This window comes from Salvelinus fontinalis, chromosome 38 (genome assembly GCF_029448725.1).
Source record: "Salvelinus fontinalis isolate EN_2023a chromosome 38, ASM2944872v1, whole genome shotgun sequence".
NCBI lineage: Eukaryota > Metazoa > Chordata > Actinopteri > Salmoniformes > Salmonidae > Salvelinus > Salvelinus fontinalis.
This window is the reverse complement of record NC_074702.1, coordinates 23,776,301-23,795,308: the sequence shown is the minus strand read 5'-3', so window position 1 is coordinate 23,795,308 and position 19,008 is coordinate 23,776,301. Positions and strand designations below refer to the sequence as shown.

The window sequence follows — 19,008 nt, the reverse complement described above, 5'->3', positions numbered from 1 at the left end:
ATGTTATTTCGCAGATTTTTTTTTAGACCATTTCATCCTTCCACAAGATATAGTCCCGGCACAAATCTAGGGTTGCTACCCAAGCCGGCTGGTCATTCGTTTGGTTGCCAAAGACGTGACCCAGTCGCTCAGTCTTTTTGTTCTGTATCTATGGATGAGACCCAGTTGTTAGTTCTAAATGTTCTATTGCCATACTGGCTGGCAACGTTCTTATCCCTTGCTTGTTAGCTAGCCAACTACGGCTAACTTACAGTCATGTCAAAAAGTGCAGCCAAAGTAGCTGCATTTTCACTTGTTTAAGCTGTTTTCTAGTTACATTTATTTGTATACATCCATAAGAATGAGCTAATGAGGTGCGATCAGTACACTATTGTTCAGAGGTGCTAGCCAACAACACAGCTAACACAATCACTTCAAACGGAAGCTGGAAAGACTGCAAACGAGCTGCACTTTATTTATTTTGACCTGTTTTCTATTAACATTTCTTTGTATATATCCATAAATATGATGCTGATTCGTGATTGACTGAGAAAATCTGCATGTCTGTCTCATTCCGACAAGTTCTTTACAATGCAACAGCTGGAGATCAAACTTGAACATTGAAACAACGTTGCGAATGTCGGAGAGACAAACAGGAAGTTTATACAAATATCCGCTGTTGAAAACTAAATGTTAGTCTAAAAGAAATGTGAGATAATGTCTAGATGCTTTTTTATAGTGGAGATCAAGTTTATATATTGCCTGGCTGGGCTGATGAGACAGTTGATTGCGCAGTCAGGTGGAACGGAGTAAATAGGCATTTTAACGTCATAGATTTAGCCGGTGGTAACTTGTGAAGTAGACACCGGCTGGAATGCAGTTTTGACCTATCAGCATTCAGGTTTAGATCCACCCGTTGTACAATGTGTCATAAACACATTCTTGGCAACTTCATATAGCATAGATGCGGTAGAGGTCAATGATACTCAGACCGTGGGGGATAGAATGGCGCCGGATTGGTGCACCTTCAATAAATCTAACAAAGTGGATATTCGTCAAATCCGTCGTGATTGTAACAGGACCACAATGTGGTTACTAAAGTCCGATTTGGATACATTTGGCTGCATAACATTTAGAAGTTATTCCTTTTCAGGTTTAGAAGAAGTGACTGCTTAATGCTAACTCCTGTTCGTATAAGCTGGTATAATAGCTACAGTACCATACAGAAATAGGTGGTGGCAGTCCAAGTCGTTTTTAACTGCAATGCAGTTCATTGGTGATGACATGAACATGTATTGGGGTTGACATCCATACAACCATTATACACCAATTTTTACGTCAACATGGCGTGAAATACACATATAAACAATAGCCTAAATGTATGCTAATTTTGCTGGGGGGAAATGAGGAGATTCTGAATCTTTCCACAACCCCATCTTTCCCCCACGCGTTTCCATGGCATTTCCATTGTTTTGGTCGAGTTCCTTTGACCTCTTCACTGCATCTATTCATAATATGGCTGTGTGTGAAACATATATAGGACTTAACATGATTAACTGTTTAACACTCAATAATGTTTTTCTAAATGCTCATTAAGATGCCTTACTACAAAAAAGGTCATTCTAAATGCCTTCATCTATTACATTGAACAACAAGGGCATCGTGTTTTCCCTGTGTTACCTCAGTTTCTCACAGGCTATATTACATTTAACCCAAAAGTGCACGGCCATTATCCGGAGAGGCGTTATACAATTAACTCTACCAGTAACAATACTGTGTGCTTGAGGCACCAGTTAACAGCATTGACATTGTTGTAATTCGTTCCTAGCAATTGTATAGATGCCTGAGCTTTGAAGAGCACCACTTCAGTCACCAGAAACCAAATTATGTCAAAAAAGGATTAAAGACCAACAACATAGTGTAAAGATGCCAATAAAGGAGAGTGAATGGAGAGTGCATTTCAGACAGAGGACACTGTGTGGCTGTGTACGTGGGTGGGTGTTGAAAAATGGGTTGTAGAGAATCAAAGGACCATGAATGTAACAAGAAATCTTAGGTGCTGGCTTAAGGCTACAGAATGTCCGGTCAGAAGGATGAGGCGGATGTCCAGGTTAGGGGGAGTTTAATGGAAGGAGACGTGTGTGTGTGTGAATGTGTGTTATCTGAACTCATGGTTCAGATAACTGAGAATCATGTCCAGTGAGAACTGACATTAACTATGTGGTTCTGAGAGGAAAGCGGGGAGAAAGAAAACTTAGACTATAGCACTGCTATAATATGAACAATGTGGCTGTATAAGCTAGCACAGGTAAGTATATAACAGCGAGGGCTATGCACTACAGCAGGCATAAGGCTTAGTCACATGGCAATAGACTCAACAACCTATTGGACTTGTACACATGAAACTCAGGCAAATTTGCTCAAATAAAAATTACAGTAATGTTGAAATGTATACATAATATAAATACAATTAGCATGAGTGATATATTTAGAATAGAAGATAGCATTGCTCATTTATGGCGCAACAAGCCACTAATCGCTAACAGTCATGCTAAAATGCTCATGCATTCCAATGCAAAATGCTAACGGGAGTGCTAGTGGGAGTGCGAGCTAGCTAACAAGCTCAACACATGGTAATTGTTCACAATAAACCACAAAACCTAGAACCACATAACATGACACAGATCTCAAGGCACTTACGTTTAGATGCACGCACAACTAAACATCAGACATACAGAGATTCATTCCGCAGGGGGGAAACTATAGAAGTGCTCATCAGGTTGGGAAAAGCACGTTTCTGACGACACAGCGTGCTTGGGTCATAGACCAACTGAAACTGAAGTCCCGGAAATTAAGGCTGCTGATAGGCTGAACGAGATGTGGTTATAAGTATTTGGCGTGACCTTGACCAATAAGACACTAACAAAAGTGGGGGTCCTATGAATAGGAGACTTGAATAGGAGACTAAGCTGCCCAACTAGAGCTAACCTTAAAGGATGCCTAGAATCAGCTGACTGATGCAGGTGTCTTCAGTCAGAGGGCCTCTCATGTTAACTTGTAGTCTAGACTCTAGTTCTCCCAACATTTATGTCATGGTGCTAAGTTTGACTTAATTGATGTAATGAGCTGAAATAGGCCATCAATCCTATTGGTGCTGCCCGATTTGAGCAGCCAATTAGCATGCAGTGAGTGTTGCAAAATGTTGAATAGCCAAAATGTACTAAATTATATATCGCTGTCGGATGAATACTTTGTACCTACAATTCTGCACTTTTTTATTTTACATGTATTGAAAGAAGTAACTCCCCTCAATTAATTCTGAACATGTCATGACTCTAGGACCAAGAACATGTATTCAAAATTGCTTCTGAAGTTTCATAATGTTATGTTCATTAATGAGGAAATATGGCAGTTTTTTTCCATTTCCTGAAAAGTTTCTGTTTTGGAGACGAGGTTTTCATCCATCAGCACCAATTTTGTATTTTTTTATTTCACCATTATTTAACCAGGTAGGCCAGTTGAGAACAAGTTCTCATTTACAACTGCGACCTGGCCAAGATAAAGCATAGCAGTGCGACAAAAAACAACAACACAGAGTTACACATAAACAAATGTACAGTCAATAACACAAAAGAAAAATAGAAAGATCAATGTACAGTAGGGAGGTAGGCAATAAATAGGCCATAGAGGCAAAAATAATTACAATTTAGCATTGATACTGGAGTGATATATGTGCAGATGATGTGCAAGTAGAGATACCCTCTTGCTCTTTTGCACCCCAGTAAGTAATAATATGGGGATGAGGTGTGCTATTTACAGATTGGCTGTGTACAGGTACAGTGATTGGTAAGCTGCTCTGACAGCTGATGCTTAAAGTTAGAGAGCGAGATATAAGACTCCAGCTTCAGAGATTTTTGCAATTCGTTCCAGTCATTGGCAGCAGAGAACTGGAAGGAAAGGCGGCCAAAGGAAGTGTTGGCTTTGGGGATAACCAGTGCAATATACCTGCTGGAGCGTGTGTTACGGGTGGGTGTTGCTATGGTGACCAGTGAGCTGAGATAAGGCAGGGCTTTACCTAGCAAAGACTTATAGATGACCTGGAGCCAGTGGGTTTGGCGACAGCTACGTATGTAGTGAGGGCCAGCCAACAAGAGCATACAGGTCGCAGTGGTGGGTAGTATATGGGGCTTTGGTGATAAAACAGATGGCACTGTGATAGACTACATCCAGTTTGCTGAGTAGAGTGTTGGGGGCTATTTTGTAAATGACATCGCCAATGTCAAGGATCGGTAGGATAGTCCGTTTTACGAGGTTATGTTTGGCGGCAGGAGTGAAGGAGGCTTTGTTTCAAAATAGGAAGCCGATTCTAGATTTAATTTTGGATTGGAGATGCTTAATGTGAGTCTGGAAGGAGAGTTTACAGTCTAACCAGACACCTTGGTATTTGTAGTTGTCCACATATTCTCGGTCAGAACCGTCCAGAGTAGTGATGCTAGTTGGGCGGGAGGATACGGGCAGCAATCGGTTGAAGAGCATGTACTTAGTTTTACTAGCATTTAAGAGCAGTTGGAGGCCACGGAAGGAGTGTTGTATGGCATTGAAGCTCGTCTGGAGGTTAGTTAACACAGTGTCCAAAGAAGGGCCAGAAGTATACAGAATGGTGTCGTCTGCGTAGAGGTGTACCAGAGAATCACCAGCAGCAAGAGCGACATCATTGATGTATACAGAGAAAAGAGTCGGCCCGAGAATTGAACCCAGTGGCACCCCCATAGAGACTGCCAGAGGTCCGGACAACAGGCCCTCCGATTTGACACCAATGGGTCTTGGGGAAATTAGTAAGAACTTACATGATCTTTAAAAAGTTATCTAAGCATAGATATAGCTTGTTATTTGGCTATTTATTTTAACACATACCGGTCAAAAGTAAACCAAGGCATGTCCATAGTCATGTAGCAGCCGGTGCGGCATGAGTCCACTCATATGGTCAGACTAGTTTGATGAGGGATGTGAAAATTATGCTGATGGCTTGTGGATGAGGAAGTTCCCAGAGAATTTTGCTCACCGAAATATGTGACTAATACGTCCGCTTGGTTGACATCTAGGTTAACTACAATGGTTAAATGTCAAAATGTTGACATATTCTATTGAGACTATTGAGATTATTATTATGCTGTATATGGTGTGATTAGTCTTCATTACAGCTTTTGGTTTTCAAAAATGTTCTCAATCTCTCAATGATTGACATGATTGACAGAGTAGGGACTTTTAAGCCTCGTTTCAGGATACCCTGTTCATTATCCATAAAAATATGAGATTGTGGTGGAGGAAGTGCAGCCCGGTCCAAAGACAAAGTGATAGCTAGAAGGCTAGAGGAGTAGCCTAGAACATTTTCTTGGGCTGGTAAACAAGACTATGTATGGCCTGTAAAAACATTAACGTAGAATTAGACTTATTGCAAAAAAGGATCTGTCATGTCTTCTCAAATAGAAACGGTGGAGAATTACCTCAAAACAATAGAGCTCTGTTTTCTTTCATCCAACTCTTAGTGAACTTTGATCACAGGAGTTGAACTCAACCCCACCCTGCTAGATTTACTCTATAACACGGTTCTGTTTTCAAATATTAGCCTCTACCTCACCGTTCTCCACTCTTGATAAAGTAGCCCTTTACCACCCTAGCTTGCACCCCACCCTATGGCTCTATTTTTATATATAGATTATATTTAACACACAAATCAGAACACAGAGTTACTGCTAAGGCGCCGGGTTCCATTTCTCATGTGCTGATGCAGCAAGGTGACCATGGTGAGATCAGGGGGAGGGAATCTTCCAGAAAAATGATTCACTCTGTCGAGTCTCAGTTACGCTTAGGAATGAAGAGGGCCATTAAACAAAACTTATTTCCCAATTTACTGTGAGGAAGTGACCATTTCTGGCAGAGGTTCCAACACAAACCCTAAAACACAGCTCTCACAGCTCTGGATTTTCTGAGGGATGCTGGGACGCCAAATGCCAATGTAAATAACAGTTTCAACAGAGCCCTCTCTACCCTACTGCAGTGTTTCTCGAACAATGGATCCTGGCCAATTCTCACTGGCTTGTGGCTTAAGACTTGTTTCTGGTTCTAGTTGTTTTGTCTATCTGTTGGATTGGGACCCACTGCCCTCAGCCTGTACTGTAGATGCCCGTATAGCACTACAATGTGTGCATGCATATGTTGTATGCGTGTCTTTTCATATCTGACACGTGCTGTGGTTTGTCAGTGAGGGCAGATGCAGAAGAGATGGAAAATCACACAAAATCACATGTGTGAGCAGAAGCGTTAGCGCACGTGTGCGTGTGATGAGCGTGTGTCTTTAACCCAAATCCCAAGTGGACTACACTGTCATACCAGCAATCAATCTAACAGAAATGCATGTATTTTGGTATGCATCATACATAGTTCATCATCGGTTGTCAAGAGCTTGGGTAATCGTGGCTCTTTTGATGGGGTTTTAATGGTTTATGTTTTTATGCATGCATACATTTATGCGTGTGTGCGTGCGCGCGCGTTAGCGCACGTGTGTGTGCACGCGTGTGTGTTTTCGTACGATGTGACGATTATGGAATTTTGGGTAACGATTACTTGTCACGCAAATGGACACGGTTAGTGTCATAATTGTCATTTTTGTTCAAATGTTTTGAGCATCATAATGCATCTCTGAATTATAGCTACGACAAACATAATGAATACAACCCAGCTTTAGTAGCACCCCTCTATCAAAAACAAATAGTTTACACCTCTTGGAACTTTTGGAAATGAAGCTTCTACCAACGGTGCCGTTCTGCTCGTAAAATGACTACCAACTTTACCCACTTCATGTAAAAATGAAAAACTGCTATTGGGTCATTTATATCTACTTGAGTATGAAGTTGAATCCCCCCTTCTCTTAAAATGATTATGTATTAAGACTATTATGATCATTATTTTTGAAGTCCACAGTTATTGTCCATAATTGTCGGTTATATGATTATACTATAATTGTGCCAGCCCTACTCGTACGTGTGCTTGTGCGTACGTGTATGCAAACACTATGTGTATAGTAGTAGTATGTAATATTCCTATGTTTGTATTCTCTCTTTAGGGCTTGCAGGTGAAGACAGACTATGTTCCCCTGCTCCAGTCTCTTGCCATGTACGGTTGGAGACTCACGTGTGTGCTGCCTACACCCATCATCAAGACCAACAGGTTACTACTTTCACTTTCCAAAACACACTCTCACTAATATTGAGTTAGGGCCTGAATGACCACCATATCTCCTGGTTACCTAACTCTGGTATTGATTGTTCAACCTGATTAACCCTCTGGAGATTAAACTGCCTTCTCTTTGATTTCAAAGAGCACCCATCTCATTTAGACAAAGCGATGGTCAGCCCATATCACTGGTCAGTTAACAGCTCAACTTAAATGGATTGTGAAATCAGTCGGAAGAACTCAACAGGTTGTTCAACGAAAATACTAACTGCCCCCCCAATTGGCAGCTTCATTCGTAACAGCGTGTGGTGCGAGACAGTTTAAACCCACAAATGAGTGTAACTGGAAAATCCCTTCAGAGAAATGTAACGGTTCTCCTGCTCAGCCTCTGCTGACTCATTCATCTTATATGAGGACTAAGCACGCACACATTCGCTAACAGTCAATAGCTCAGTCATCTATCAGCAGCCACAACATGTCTTCAAAAATACTTGTCTCCCACCTGAAACCCCACTTTACACAGTCACAAGCACTCATCATTATCACAAGTCAGAACACGTACAATCCAATATATACCCATTGAATTGATTCTTTAAGAATAAAACGTTTAAATAAATGTCTTGTGAGCTTAGGTCAACTGTCGTACCACATCAGAACCCAAAATATAAGCTTGTTTTACTCCAATGTTTGTAAACAAAGTAAATGTAAACAAACACTGCATAGCCTAAAAACATGTTTAAACTATCATTTTAATATCATGGATGGTCAGTCCTTGCATCCATAGAATTTGAGTGGTAACATTTCTCCAGCCCCATCCCCCCGCTTTTTACTGAAACAGTGCTGGGGAGAACGCTTTGTTATTGTTTCAACTACTGATTGCCGCTATTCCAGGTCGCAATTGTAAATGAGAACGTGTTCTCAATTTGCCTACCTGGTTAAATAAAGGTGAAATAAAATAAATAAATAAAAATGAGTCAGTGTCATGAAATGTGTTGTGTCATGCTTCTGAAGACTCCAAGTATATGCTTAGAGTTCAACACGGTTGCAGTTATAGGTTTACCATGCGTACCCTTGTCTCTGGTGGTCGTGTTTGTGACCGTTCCGGAGCATAGCTGATTAATTACCTCTCTATTTTCATCCCTTGTTTTTTCATCACTCTTTATTTTTATCCCTCTCTCTCAAAATGCAACAACACAACAGCGCAACATGGCTAATTAATCAGAGGGCCGGCCTAGATACACCAACACAGCAACGCTCATTTCTCTCCATCTCGGAAGCACTCGTCTCTTTGTGCACAGCAACGATAGCTGTTGACCCATTTCAGATTAGCTTAGTCATTACACTTGTATTATGTTGACTCTTCCATTTTCACAACTATATTAAGCTAATGCACGTTGGGATACTGTCTGAGGATGAGCAAAGTGCACTTCCTCTGAAGCAGTCCACACGGAGTCTGTTATGCAAAGACCTACTTACACACTAGTTAGCATCTAAAGTGAACATCCACCGGGACTCGAGGCTTCTTTAATCAACGTAACATGAATGTGAAGGTGCACGTGGTAATGTACAGTATATTTCTGCCACATGGAACATGTTACATTTGGTGTAAATCTGATGTTTGGACATTGTAACTGTTTTAGTAAATAGGTAAGTGCTTCATAATACCATTATAAGAAATGCTTAACATTACCACAGGTAACCACTTAACATGATACACCATGTTCCCTACCACTGTACCAAAGAAAGTCTTGTTGCTGGTATATGAAGTTTCTATTCCAGTACTGCAGACACAGACAGCTATGAGAGGACTGTATCAGCAAGACACAGACATCTATGAGAGGACGGTAGCAGCAAGACACAGACAGCTATGAGAGGACGGTAGCAGCAAGACACAGACAGCTATGAGAGGACGGTAGCAGCAAGACACAGACAGCTATGAGAGGACTGTAGCAGCAAGACCCAGACAGCTATGAGAGGACTGTAGCAGCAAGACACAGACAGCTATGAGAGGACGGTAGCAGCAAGACACAGACAGCTATGAGAGGACTGTAGCAGCAAGACACAGACAGCTATGAGAGGACTGTAGCAGCAAGACACAGACAGCTATGAGAGGACTGTAGCAGCAAGACACAGACAGCTATGAGAGGACTGTAGCAGCAAGACACAGACAGCTATGAGAGGACTGTAGCAGCAAGACACAGACAGCTATGAGAGGACTGTAGCAGCAAGGGGCCTGTAATTTTCAAACGGATCTGCTCCGTTCTACTTTAACGGGCTTGGGCTTTTTCTGAGGACTCAGGTTGGCTTTTCCGCTTTCATTCAGCAGGAAGCTGTCCGGCAATCTGACAGCATGGAAAATAGGTTATTGGAAATGCAGGGTAAGGAGGGAGAGATGGGAAATGGGGGTGTTTTTAGATAGTAAGCCTCTACAGGAGATCTGAATGCCCATTTGATGTTGGGGAAGATTTGCAGCCAGCTCTATACCGTTGTCACCCTATCATATATTTCCGTTGTTCTTCATATGCCAAGTTAAGGATCCATCTTAACTCAAAGCTGATTCTTCCCCGTGTGTATAAGAGTACATCTATTTTAATGGATGAGGGATTCCGAGAGGAAGTGACAGAGAGAGCGATCTGGAGAGGGAGATCAGGGGATATACAAAAGAGAGAAAGGGAAAGGTTAGAGAAAGCCTACATGAAGCTCATACAAGAGGAAGAGGTAGAGAAGTAAAGTGAAGCAGACAGATAATTAGCAACAGCAGGCTAAAGTAGGAAACCGAGTCGATACGTGCGTGTCAAATGGAGAGATGAAGCAGAGTGAAGATTAATGCGTGTGAGATGGAAGGACGAGAAACGAGCAGGAGAGAGAGCAAGCACGAGAGACAGGAAGCCCGCTGATGACAGAATCTCCTCGGTGGATTAGTCCGTCTGTCATCTGTACTGTATGGATTATCCATGAATTAACACAGAATGTGACATGTGCCTGGACAGGGATTATTTTGGAGAAGTTTATGAGGACAAACATGTTTTGGGGAAGCCAGTGAACATGGTCTCGTTCTCTTGGTGTCTGAGCTCTCTCCTAAGCATAGAACATATTCACGTGTACATACATCATTGCTCCAAATTCCTTTTTGGTTTCTCGTATTATCAAGAGAGGACAGAAAGGGAAGAAAGCAGAATGATTGAGGTTGACCACTGCTATGTAACTCACTTCTCATGGTGGTAATGTCAGCTATTAGTATAGTATCAGGACTGAGCATACTAGTCACACAAACCATTATAAGGTCTACTCTGGAGAGTGGAACTGGAGCATTATAATACAAACTGCATTTTCCATTCCTCTCTTCCTTGCTCTGAAATGACCCCAAGTATTTCTAAAAGAGCTTGTGGCAATATGATTTGTGTGACATGGATTTCTTTATCGATGGTACAGGCATTGTCCTCTACAAGTAAAGTAACTATCAAGGAAATAGCTATGGTTTACAAAGTTATTTGTATTTCAGTTCTAATTATATTCTCTCTACCTCCCTCTATCCATATTCACTTCTGCCTTTTATCTCTCCATCTCCCTATCTCTCCCTCTACCCTAGTGATGGAAGTTTGGCCACCAAGCAGGTCGTTTTTCTGCAGAGACCTGTCCTTCCCCGCAAGAGGGGGGAATACAAGGTACGTGACCTCTCATTCCTCTCAGTGTTTGTCTTGGCACATGTGGGTTGGCTCGCAGCTTGTTCACTAGCCAGAGCAGCGCTGCAAGGCCAACATCACCCCTCACCACCCCGGCCCATATCACACTTTTTGTTTTTGTTTTCACATAGATAAATATGCACACTGCCGGTCAAATGTGAATAAATCCCTTCTTGAGATTTGAGCCATTCTGTGGTAACTACGGCAATGCATGTTGAGAAAGTACTTTCCATTTGACCCTAGATAGTACTGATATAACCTCTAGATTTGACCTTTGTCCTTTGTGGAATGAATCAAATGCTGATATTGCCTGTGACCTGAATTTAAACTCTGGTCACCATTGGCAACCAAACTGATGGGCAATAACCCTGGCAGAGACGAGCAGAGAACGATAATGCAGATGTTTGTGTGCAGGTAACATGCTGTTTACCTCAGTATACTGTAAGTCTCAGCTAAAAGAGGGTCAATGGAGGCAATCTCAGAAATATTACCAGCCATATTTTTTTGTTTGGTCTGTACCCCTGAAGGCACCAATCAATTCCCTTGAAATTACTATTTCATTCCCCACAATGAGAATCATTTTAATTGGTTCTTTCCTTGTTTGCTATTATGTCCATTTTCAACGGTCTGTCTGTCCGTCCGTAATATGGCCAATAGAACAGCAGTTTAGAAACGTTCTTACACAAACGTCCTGTCTTTCAGAAACTGATATTCAAAAGCAAGTCTAACAAGAACTCTGTTAAAGATGCTTCAAAAAACAAGAAGAAGAAGAAAAACAAGCAATCGGCAGCAGAGAAAGATCTGGAAGATTCCAAGATTCTTGACGACGGGGAAAAGGTGGTCAAAGAGAGCAGGAACGTGAAGGAAAACAAGGGGAACGAAGAGGAGACGGGGAAAGAGACGGAGGTAGAGACTGTGTGTAAAGAGGCGGAGGCTCCCTGTGAAGTGGAGGAAGAGAAAAAGGTTGAGGCAGAAACTGAGGAAGGGGTAGAAAGCTGGGTAGAAACTGGGAAGGAGAGAGATGGAGCTGCAGGAAAAGATGACAAGAGTGACAAAGAGGGGAGAGTGGAGGAGGGAGAAGAAGCGGGGGCAGAGACTGAGCAGGAAAGACAGGGGGGGGGAGAAAATGAGGTGGCAGTTGATGATGAAACCGAAACTATCAAGGGTTCAGAGGTGGAGGTGGAGACCAAAGAACAAGGGGAGAAAGGGGGAGGAGCTGAAATGGAAGTGAAGGAGCATGGGGTTGAGACTAAGGAAGAGACAAATGGAGGGGAAGAGAATGGAGAAACGGAGAATGTTGCCATGCAACAAGACCCACCTGGCCAGGAAGAACATGTAGTGCAGGAGGAGGTGCAAAAGGTAGTAAAGGATGAGGGACAGGTCAAATTGACCAATCAATGCCCTGAAGAGAGTCAAAGGTCGGATGTGTAAACCTCTTCAGACATCACACCTAAGGGTTCTCCTACCCATCATTCATGTACCTACCAAACATCATAACCTGAGATAGGGGCTCCACAAAGTCACCATTGAACAGCCTATATTGCAGCAACATCCTCCTACAATGTAATCACTCTATCCTCTGCAGCAGACATCTCTCCACAATGGACACATCTCTACCACAGATGGACAGGCAACAGTCTCTCTCACAGCCTCAGACTGATCCTATACCTACACATAATGAATGTACATAACTGAGAATGATGCGGAGGAGACTAATGTACGAGAGTTACTGGATATAATGGACAAGTTGATGGGACCAATGGGGCTTGGGTCTGAAGAAACAGACTTTAACCAGGCAAACTCGCTTGTCCTTATTTGTACAGTACCATAGTGGTACAGTTACTGTATGTCACATGGGTTTAGATGAGGAGCACTGCGGGAAATGTAGTGGCTGTTGTTGCGACAGGCAATCCAATGCAAGGTGAATGGAACTTTATTTACTTTTTGCCTGTAATGTAAAGTACTACAGATGATGCTGATAATCACTCTGATTCTTATAGTAGGTATGATACATTCGCCTTGCATTCCGTATGTGTCAATATCCAAGCCAAGTAAAGTGTTTGATAATGGAGGACATCTCCATTGAATGTGTGTGGATTGAGTGGAAGTGAAGTGTGATGAGAACCAAACTTGGAAATGTTGAGTCAACTTTGAGAGTTTACACACGTTTGATTTTAATAGCTTTTCCAATCAATGGTCATTAAAAAGTACTTGGCAAGGTTATGGGCTGGGCCATGACTAGATGTTCAAGATAGAAACGGAGCACAGAGGAAGTAGAAAAACAAAAATGATTGAGCAATTTGGAATAGCTGTGTTCGAATTGCCATTTTCCATTGACATTGGCTTTAATATTTTACCTCAAGCCTTTAAAGCCCCTCTTGACGGTGTCATTTCTGACAATACCAAAATCATAATGTAGTCTTTCAAGGTATCATGTTGCTTTCCATTTTATAGTGGTGCTGCGTCGATGCTGTGTGGAGAAATCATTAACCGGCTAATGGACTTTGTCAGCGGGGTGTCAGTCAAGTCATACATTTATAATGGGGGTCACAAATAACAAATAGCACTTCATTTGGATTGTGATTTTCATAGGGATTGATTTTTCTTGTGCTGTAGTTGCTAAGCAAAGTCTGTAGAAACCTGTATGTTTACAGATGAATATAGTCTTGTCGTCATTTTGTAGATGTGGTATTTTTCTGAATAACCGACTGTTCTGAAATGTTCATCTCAGTGGCAGATGTATTGTATAGAATTCCAAACTGTGACCAGGACAGCCTTATTATGATACTGGGCCTAAATCGTCAAGTACAAATGTCAGAAGTTTGACAAATATCAAGGTGGTTTCGGTGTTATAGCCTGAGAGGGTTGCTACAATCAGTGTTTGAAGGTAATATGAAGGTAAGTTCAGTGTTCTCTGTTTTAGATTTGAACGGGAGGTAAGGAATTTGGCTTTACAAGGTGTTGTTGATTTAAAGGGGAAGTTTCTGTGTTTGATTTGAAGTTAGGCTCAGTGTATTCTGTCGTGCTAACGCTAGCTGAAGTGTGCTTTCTAACGCTCATACTGGAGCTAGCTACCTCCTTAGGCAAATTGGGGATTTGTAGCTATGGGGTCATCATTGCCAACTTTTTCCACCATATGGTCCATGCTGTGGGCGTGAGGTCATTACTAATGGCCAAGTGGTCAGGGGTCATGTTTGAACCATGTTTGATGGATTTTCCACAGCTGCTACTTGTTCGAGTACAAAAGAGTGTGCCCACATGTCAAATAGTAGATTTGATATGAAGTCAGGATATTTTTTATTTTGTGATATTATCTGTGGTATTGTTTTTTCCAGCAACAGTTCGCGTTAGGCTATTATGAGCTTTAATAAGCACTTGTTTTATTCAATACATTTTATTTAGCTTTGCGGGTCACCGCTAGAGAGAGAGAATAGAAATTACTTGTCAGTTTTAATATTTGAGAAACTAGGACAAATATGAATAAGAAATGGCATTCTAAAACACCCCTCTGTGATAAGTGAAGAGATTACCTGGAAACTGAGACATATTTCCCCATTGGGTTCTTATCAAGTCATTTTTTCTCTTTAGATTTAAACTAATCACTTTCTGCCCGGATATAAGATCATGTAGGACTGTCATATTTGCTTATTCATACATTGTTTATTATGTGTTCATCAGTTCTGTTGTTCATACCAATTTGAGTCTTTTTTTTATAGATATCTGTGATCCTTGTTCCTTTGTATATTATTTTACACTGAGACAATACTGCCTCTTCAAGTACAATGTACATCAAGTTATGGTAGGAAAGTGTGGAAAAATACAGCCAGGAACTATCAGGTGATCTCATGCTTTACATCATTGTATTTTAACACCTACAGCATTCCGGTAGGACACCATTAACATGGACAACTGTAACCTCCACAGAGTTGGGTCAAATGACACCAGGTCCTGTATCCGTTTGTATTACCTGGGGGTCGTGAACTCCATGCCCTCATCTCTTGTGATAAGAGATGATTAGTGATTTGTACATTTGCTCAGCTTTGACATAAGTAGACTCTGGGGAGAGTGGTAGACTACATTTTTCCTGATACTGAAAAGCAAGGATATGGAGAGAAAAGTGAAGCAGGATCTGTCACTTCATCAGTTAAATTATGCTGAATGTTGTTTACTTGCCCTTCCGTGACGAGGGAGACCTGTGACTAACATAGACTAACCTCAGCCTTGTCGAGAACAAAAGCCTCCAACCCACTCGTGAAAAAAAAGATAATCTACTATTTCCTGTCTTTATGTAACCATAATTGTCTAAAGCTCAGCAGTCAGTGGCAGTGCAATTGTTCTTGATAATGCTGTGCAAATTGTGTGTTCCAGGGTTCATTTCCTGTGTGTAATGATGTGAAATGGACAGATTAGAAATGACAGAAACATGATACAGTAGGAGGGCAATCTCTTTATGTTGTCACTTTAGCTTGCTCGTGGCCTCTGGAATTGTATTGTTAGGTTTCATCTCCGATGTTACTGTTAATCATCTGCGCTGCCATTTTGAATGTTGAGTGTCTTTGATCATCGGCTACCGTCACGCACTGCAGTGTTTGTAAAAACAAAGTTATTCTTTGTATTCACTTTTCATGGAAATGTCCACATCCCTACTGTTCATGACTGTACAATTTGTATATTATAAAAATATTTATATTTAATGTGCACCTGTGGTTTTTTATGTTTCAAGGTGAATTTTGAAAACCAATGCATTTTGCCATGTTTGGGGTCATTCCTAAACTCAAATCATTATCCAACACTACACATTTCACTCATCAGTGGTCTTTCAATTTTGAAGTCTCTTGTAAAGCTTTATGTGCAACCTTCAATGTCTTAGATTCCGTAAACACTAAAATGCACCATTAGACATTAGAGTCACATGGGTGGTTAAACATGACATTGGCCAGTGAGAAAAACAAGCTGAGACATGTTTTGTTCAGGTTCAGCTCTAAGGGCTCAATTCAGACTCAGAAAATCTATTCCTTTTTTGATTTATTAAGAACTTCTCAGTAGTTGGTATTCATACTTCCCGTATGCAGGTGTGTAACAGGCTTTGCACGTGTGGCTACCTTGCATGCACTGAATAAATGTTATTCAACCACTGAAAACCCTCTCACTTGCTGGCCAACAGATTTTCTCGTGGAGTTTTCATTCAAAAGGGTTTTCAGTACATTTATCTAAAACCCGTTAAATACGGTATACCTTTTAATTCGAATTTTCTCGACAGACGCTGAGTGTGCAAAACATTGGGAACACGTTCCTAATACTGAGTTGCACCTCCTTTTACCCTCAGAACAGCTTCAATTTGTCAGGGCATAGACTTTACAAGGTGTCAAGTGTTCCACAGGGATGCTGGCCCATGACTCCAATTCTTCCCACAGTTGTGTCAAGTTGGCTGGATGTCTTTTGGGTGGTGGACCGTTCTTGATACACACGGGAAACATTTGAGCGTGAAAAACCCAGTAGTGTTGCAGTTCTTGACACACTCAAACCGGTGCGCCTGGCACTTACTACCATACCGCGTTCAAAGGCACTTAAATCTTTTTTGTCTTGCCCATTCACCCTCTGAATGGCACACATACACAATCCATGTCTCAAGGCTTAAAAATCCTTCTTTAACCTGCCTCCTCCCCTTCATCAACACTGATTTTAGTGGATCTAACAAATGATATCAATAAGGGATCATAGCTTTCACCTGGTCAGTTTGTCATGGAAAGAGCAGGTGTTCCTAATGTTTTGTACATTCAGTGTATATTGAGAGGATTAGTTCAGAATGGGGATTAATGAAAGAACCCTCTTAATACACACATTTATCTCCTTTCCGCCACCAGTTGGTTGATTTTAAAATACTCTGATCTTGTATATTATTTAGGCTCATTTATATTTACAATCCCCTTATCCAAACGTCTTACTCATTTACCTAGCTCTTATCAATTTGTAAATGACAGTGCATGGAGAATGGTGTTATTTCTATCGGGGGAAAAGAAAGTAGATGTTGTTCCACTCGGAACAGACAGGTTGCTTGACCTTATTCATCGTTTCATCATGTGTAAAAGTGGTGTAATTATGAGGGAATTAAGTCAAGGTCAGATTAGGGCATTTCTGTAGACACACCTCCACCATACCTTCATTTCTGTAGACACACCTCCACCATACCTTCATTTCTGTAGACACACCTCCACCATACCTTCATTTCTGTAGACACACCTCCACCATACCTTCATTTCTGTAGACACACCTTCACCACACCTTCATTTCTGTAGACACACCTCCACCATACCTTCATTTCTGTAGACACACCTCCACCATACCTTCATTTCTGTAGACACACCTCCACCATACCTTCATTTCTGTAGACACACCTCCACCATACCTTCATTTCTGTAGACACACCTCCACCATACCTTCATTTCTGTAGACACACCTTCACCACACCTTCATTTCTGTAGACACACCTCCACCATACCTTCATTTCTGTAGACACACCTCCACCATACCTTCATTTCTGTAGACACACCTCCACCATACCTTCATTTCTGTAGACACACCTCCACCATACCTTCATTTCTGTAGACACACCTCCACCACACCTTCATTTCTGTAGACACACCTCCACCACACCTTCATTTCTGTAGACACACCTCCACCACACCTTCATTTCTGTAGACACACCTCCACCACACCTTCATTTCTGTAGACACACCTCCACCACACCTTCATTTCTGTAGACACACCTCCACCACACCTTCATTTCTGTAGACACACCTCCACCACACCTTCATTTCTGTAGACACACCTCCACCATACCTTCATTTCTGTAGACACACCTCCACCACACCTTCATTTCTGTAGACACACCTCCACCATACCTTCATTTCTGTAGACACATCTCCACCACACCTTCATTTCTTTCATCTTCACCCAAAACGAATAGCGGTTGAATAATATGCTATTCTCAAGTTCAAGGTCAGAATACCCGTAGAGCTAAAGGTGCATAAAAAGGGAATTACATTTTATTTACACACGCTTAACTCGGGTCGGAATCGGCCCCCAAGTGAAGGGCTCTTGTAGGTTGGCCTTGGAGTGCTGAAAGAATGTAAAGAGGTAAATACAGAAAACGTCAGTCCCTCAGTCTACAGTATAAGGACTCCATTGTTGGATCAGGCTGGACCTGAGTGCTGTAGCTATGTGCTTACGGAAAATGTCATTTTCTTAGGGGGCACAAGGGGTAAAAAACATAACTATTGTTTAAAATCTGTCGTATCTGCTTATTACATTTTCATTACAGTTGATCAAATGTATAGGCATTATGCTGGTGTATTGAAATACATTACGTGGGCCCCATGTGTTCACAAATCATGGTAATGGTGCTTGTGAAAGCAAGCGTATTTACGTAGAGTTTCATGGTCAGGGGTGATCTATACATCATGAGAGCTAGGAGCCCTGGGGAGGACAGGGTCATTATAATGAGGGCTATGAAAAAACAACCACATCATTTCCATGTTGTCCACTACAGGAAACGTTAATAGATCTTAAATGACCAAGCGGACGAGGTGGACCACTAGAGCGTGTCAAAAATGCTCATTTCCAGCCTGCAGATATAGTATTGAACAAATGTACTTTCGGCCTAAAGCGCTGTGGCCCATGGGGTTTACCACTAAGACCTGAACTGATGTTGGGGTTGGGATAAAACTGCTGAATGTGGCATACTGAATGTCTGGAGAATTTTGATAATCTTGTATTAAGATGGGAATTTATCAGACTAAATCTTTATATTTGTAAAATGATACGCCAAGGTTAATTTAAGGACTATCATTCTGTGCCCAGAGGGCCATAAAGGTTAATTGATTTACTGCAAACTGTAAGAGGATACCCAAACTGTCTACGCAACCAGATCACTTAATCATTTCTGTTCATCTACATTGTGTATACTATTATTTGTACTGGGTTTCATCTAGTTGGTTCTGTCATACCCCTCAAACTCAACTCTGGACCTCGCAGCCAGCACCATTCCCCCCCCCCCCCCCCCCATTATTCCCCTCTAACCAGGAACTGATTTAGACCTGGTACACCAGGTGGA

General features: G+C 41.6%; 1 protein-coding gene across 1 annotated transcript in view; it reads left to right on the top strand.

Moving 5' to 3' along the window:
* The window catches only part of LOC129837973 (raftlin-like), a 68,246-nt gene extending 52,657 nt beyond the window's left edge, over positions 1-15,589 (top strand). The window contains exons 8-10 of the mRNA XM_055904578.1: positions 7,103-7,206; positions 10,802-10,877; positions 11,598-15,589. Of these exons, the coding sequence (XP_055760553.1) occupies positions 7,103-7,206; positions 10,802-10,877; positions 11,598-12,326 (909 nt within the window). The 3' untranslated portion in view covers positions 12,327-15,589. The remainder of the gene's footprint in view (positions 1-7,102; positions 7,207-10,801; positions 10,878-11,597) is intronic.
* Positions 15,590-19,008: the final 3,419 nt, after the last annotated feature.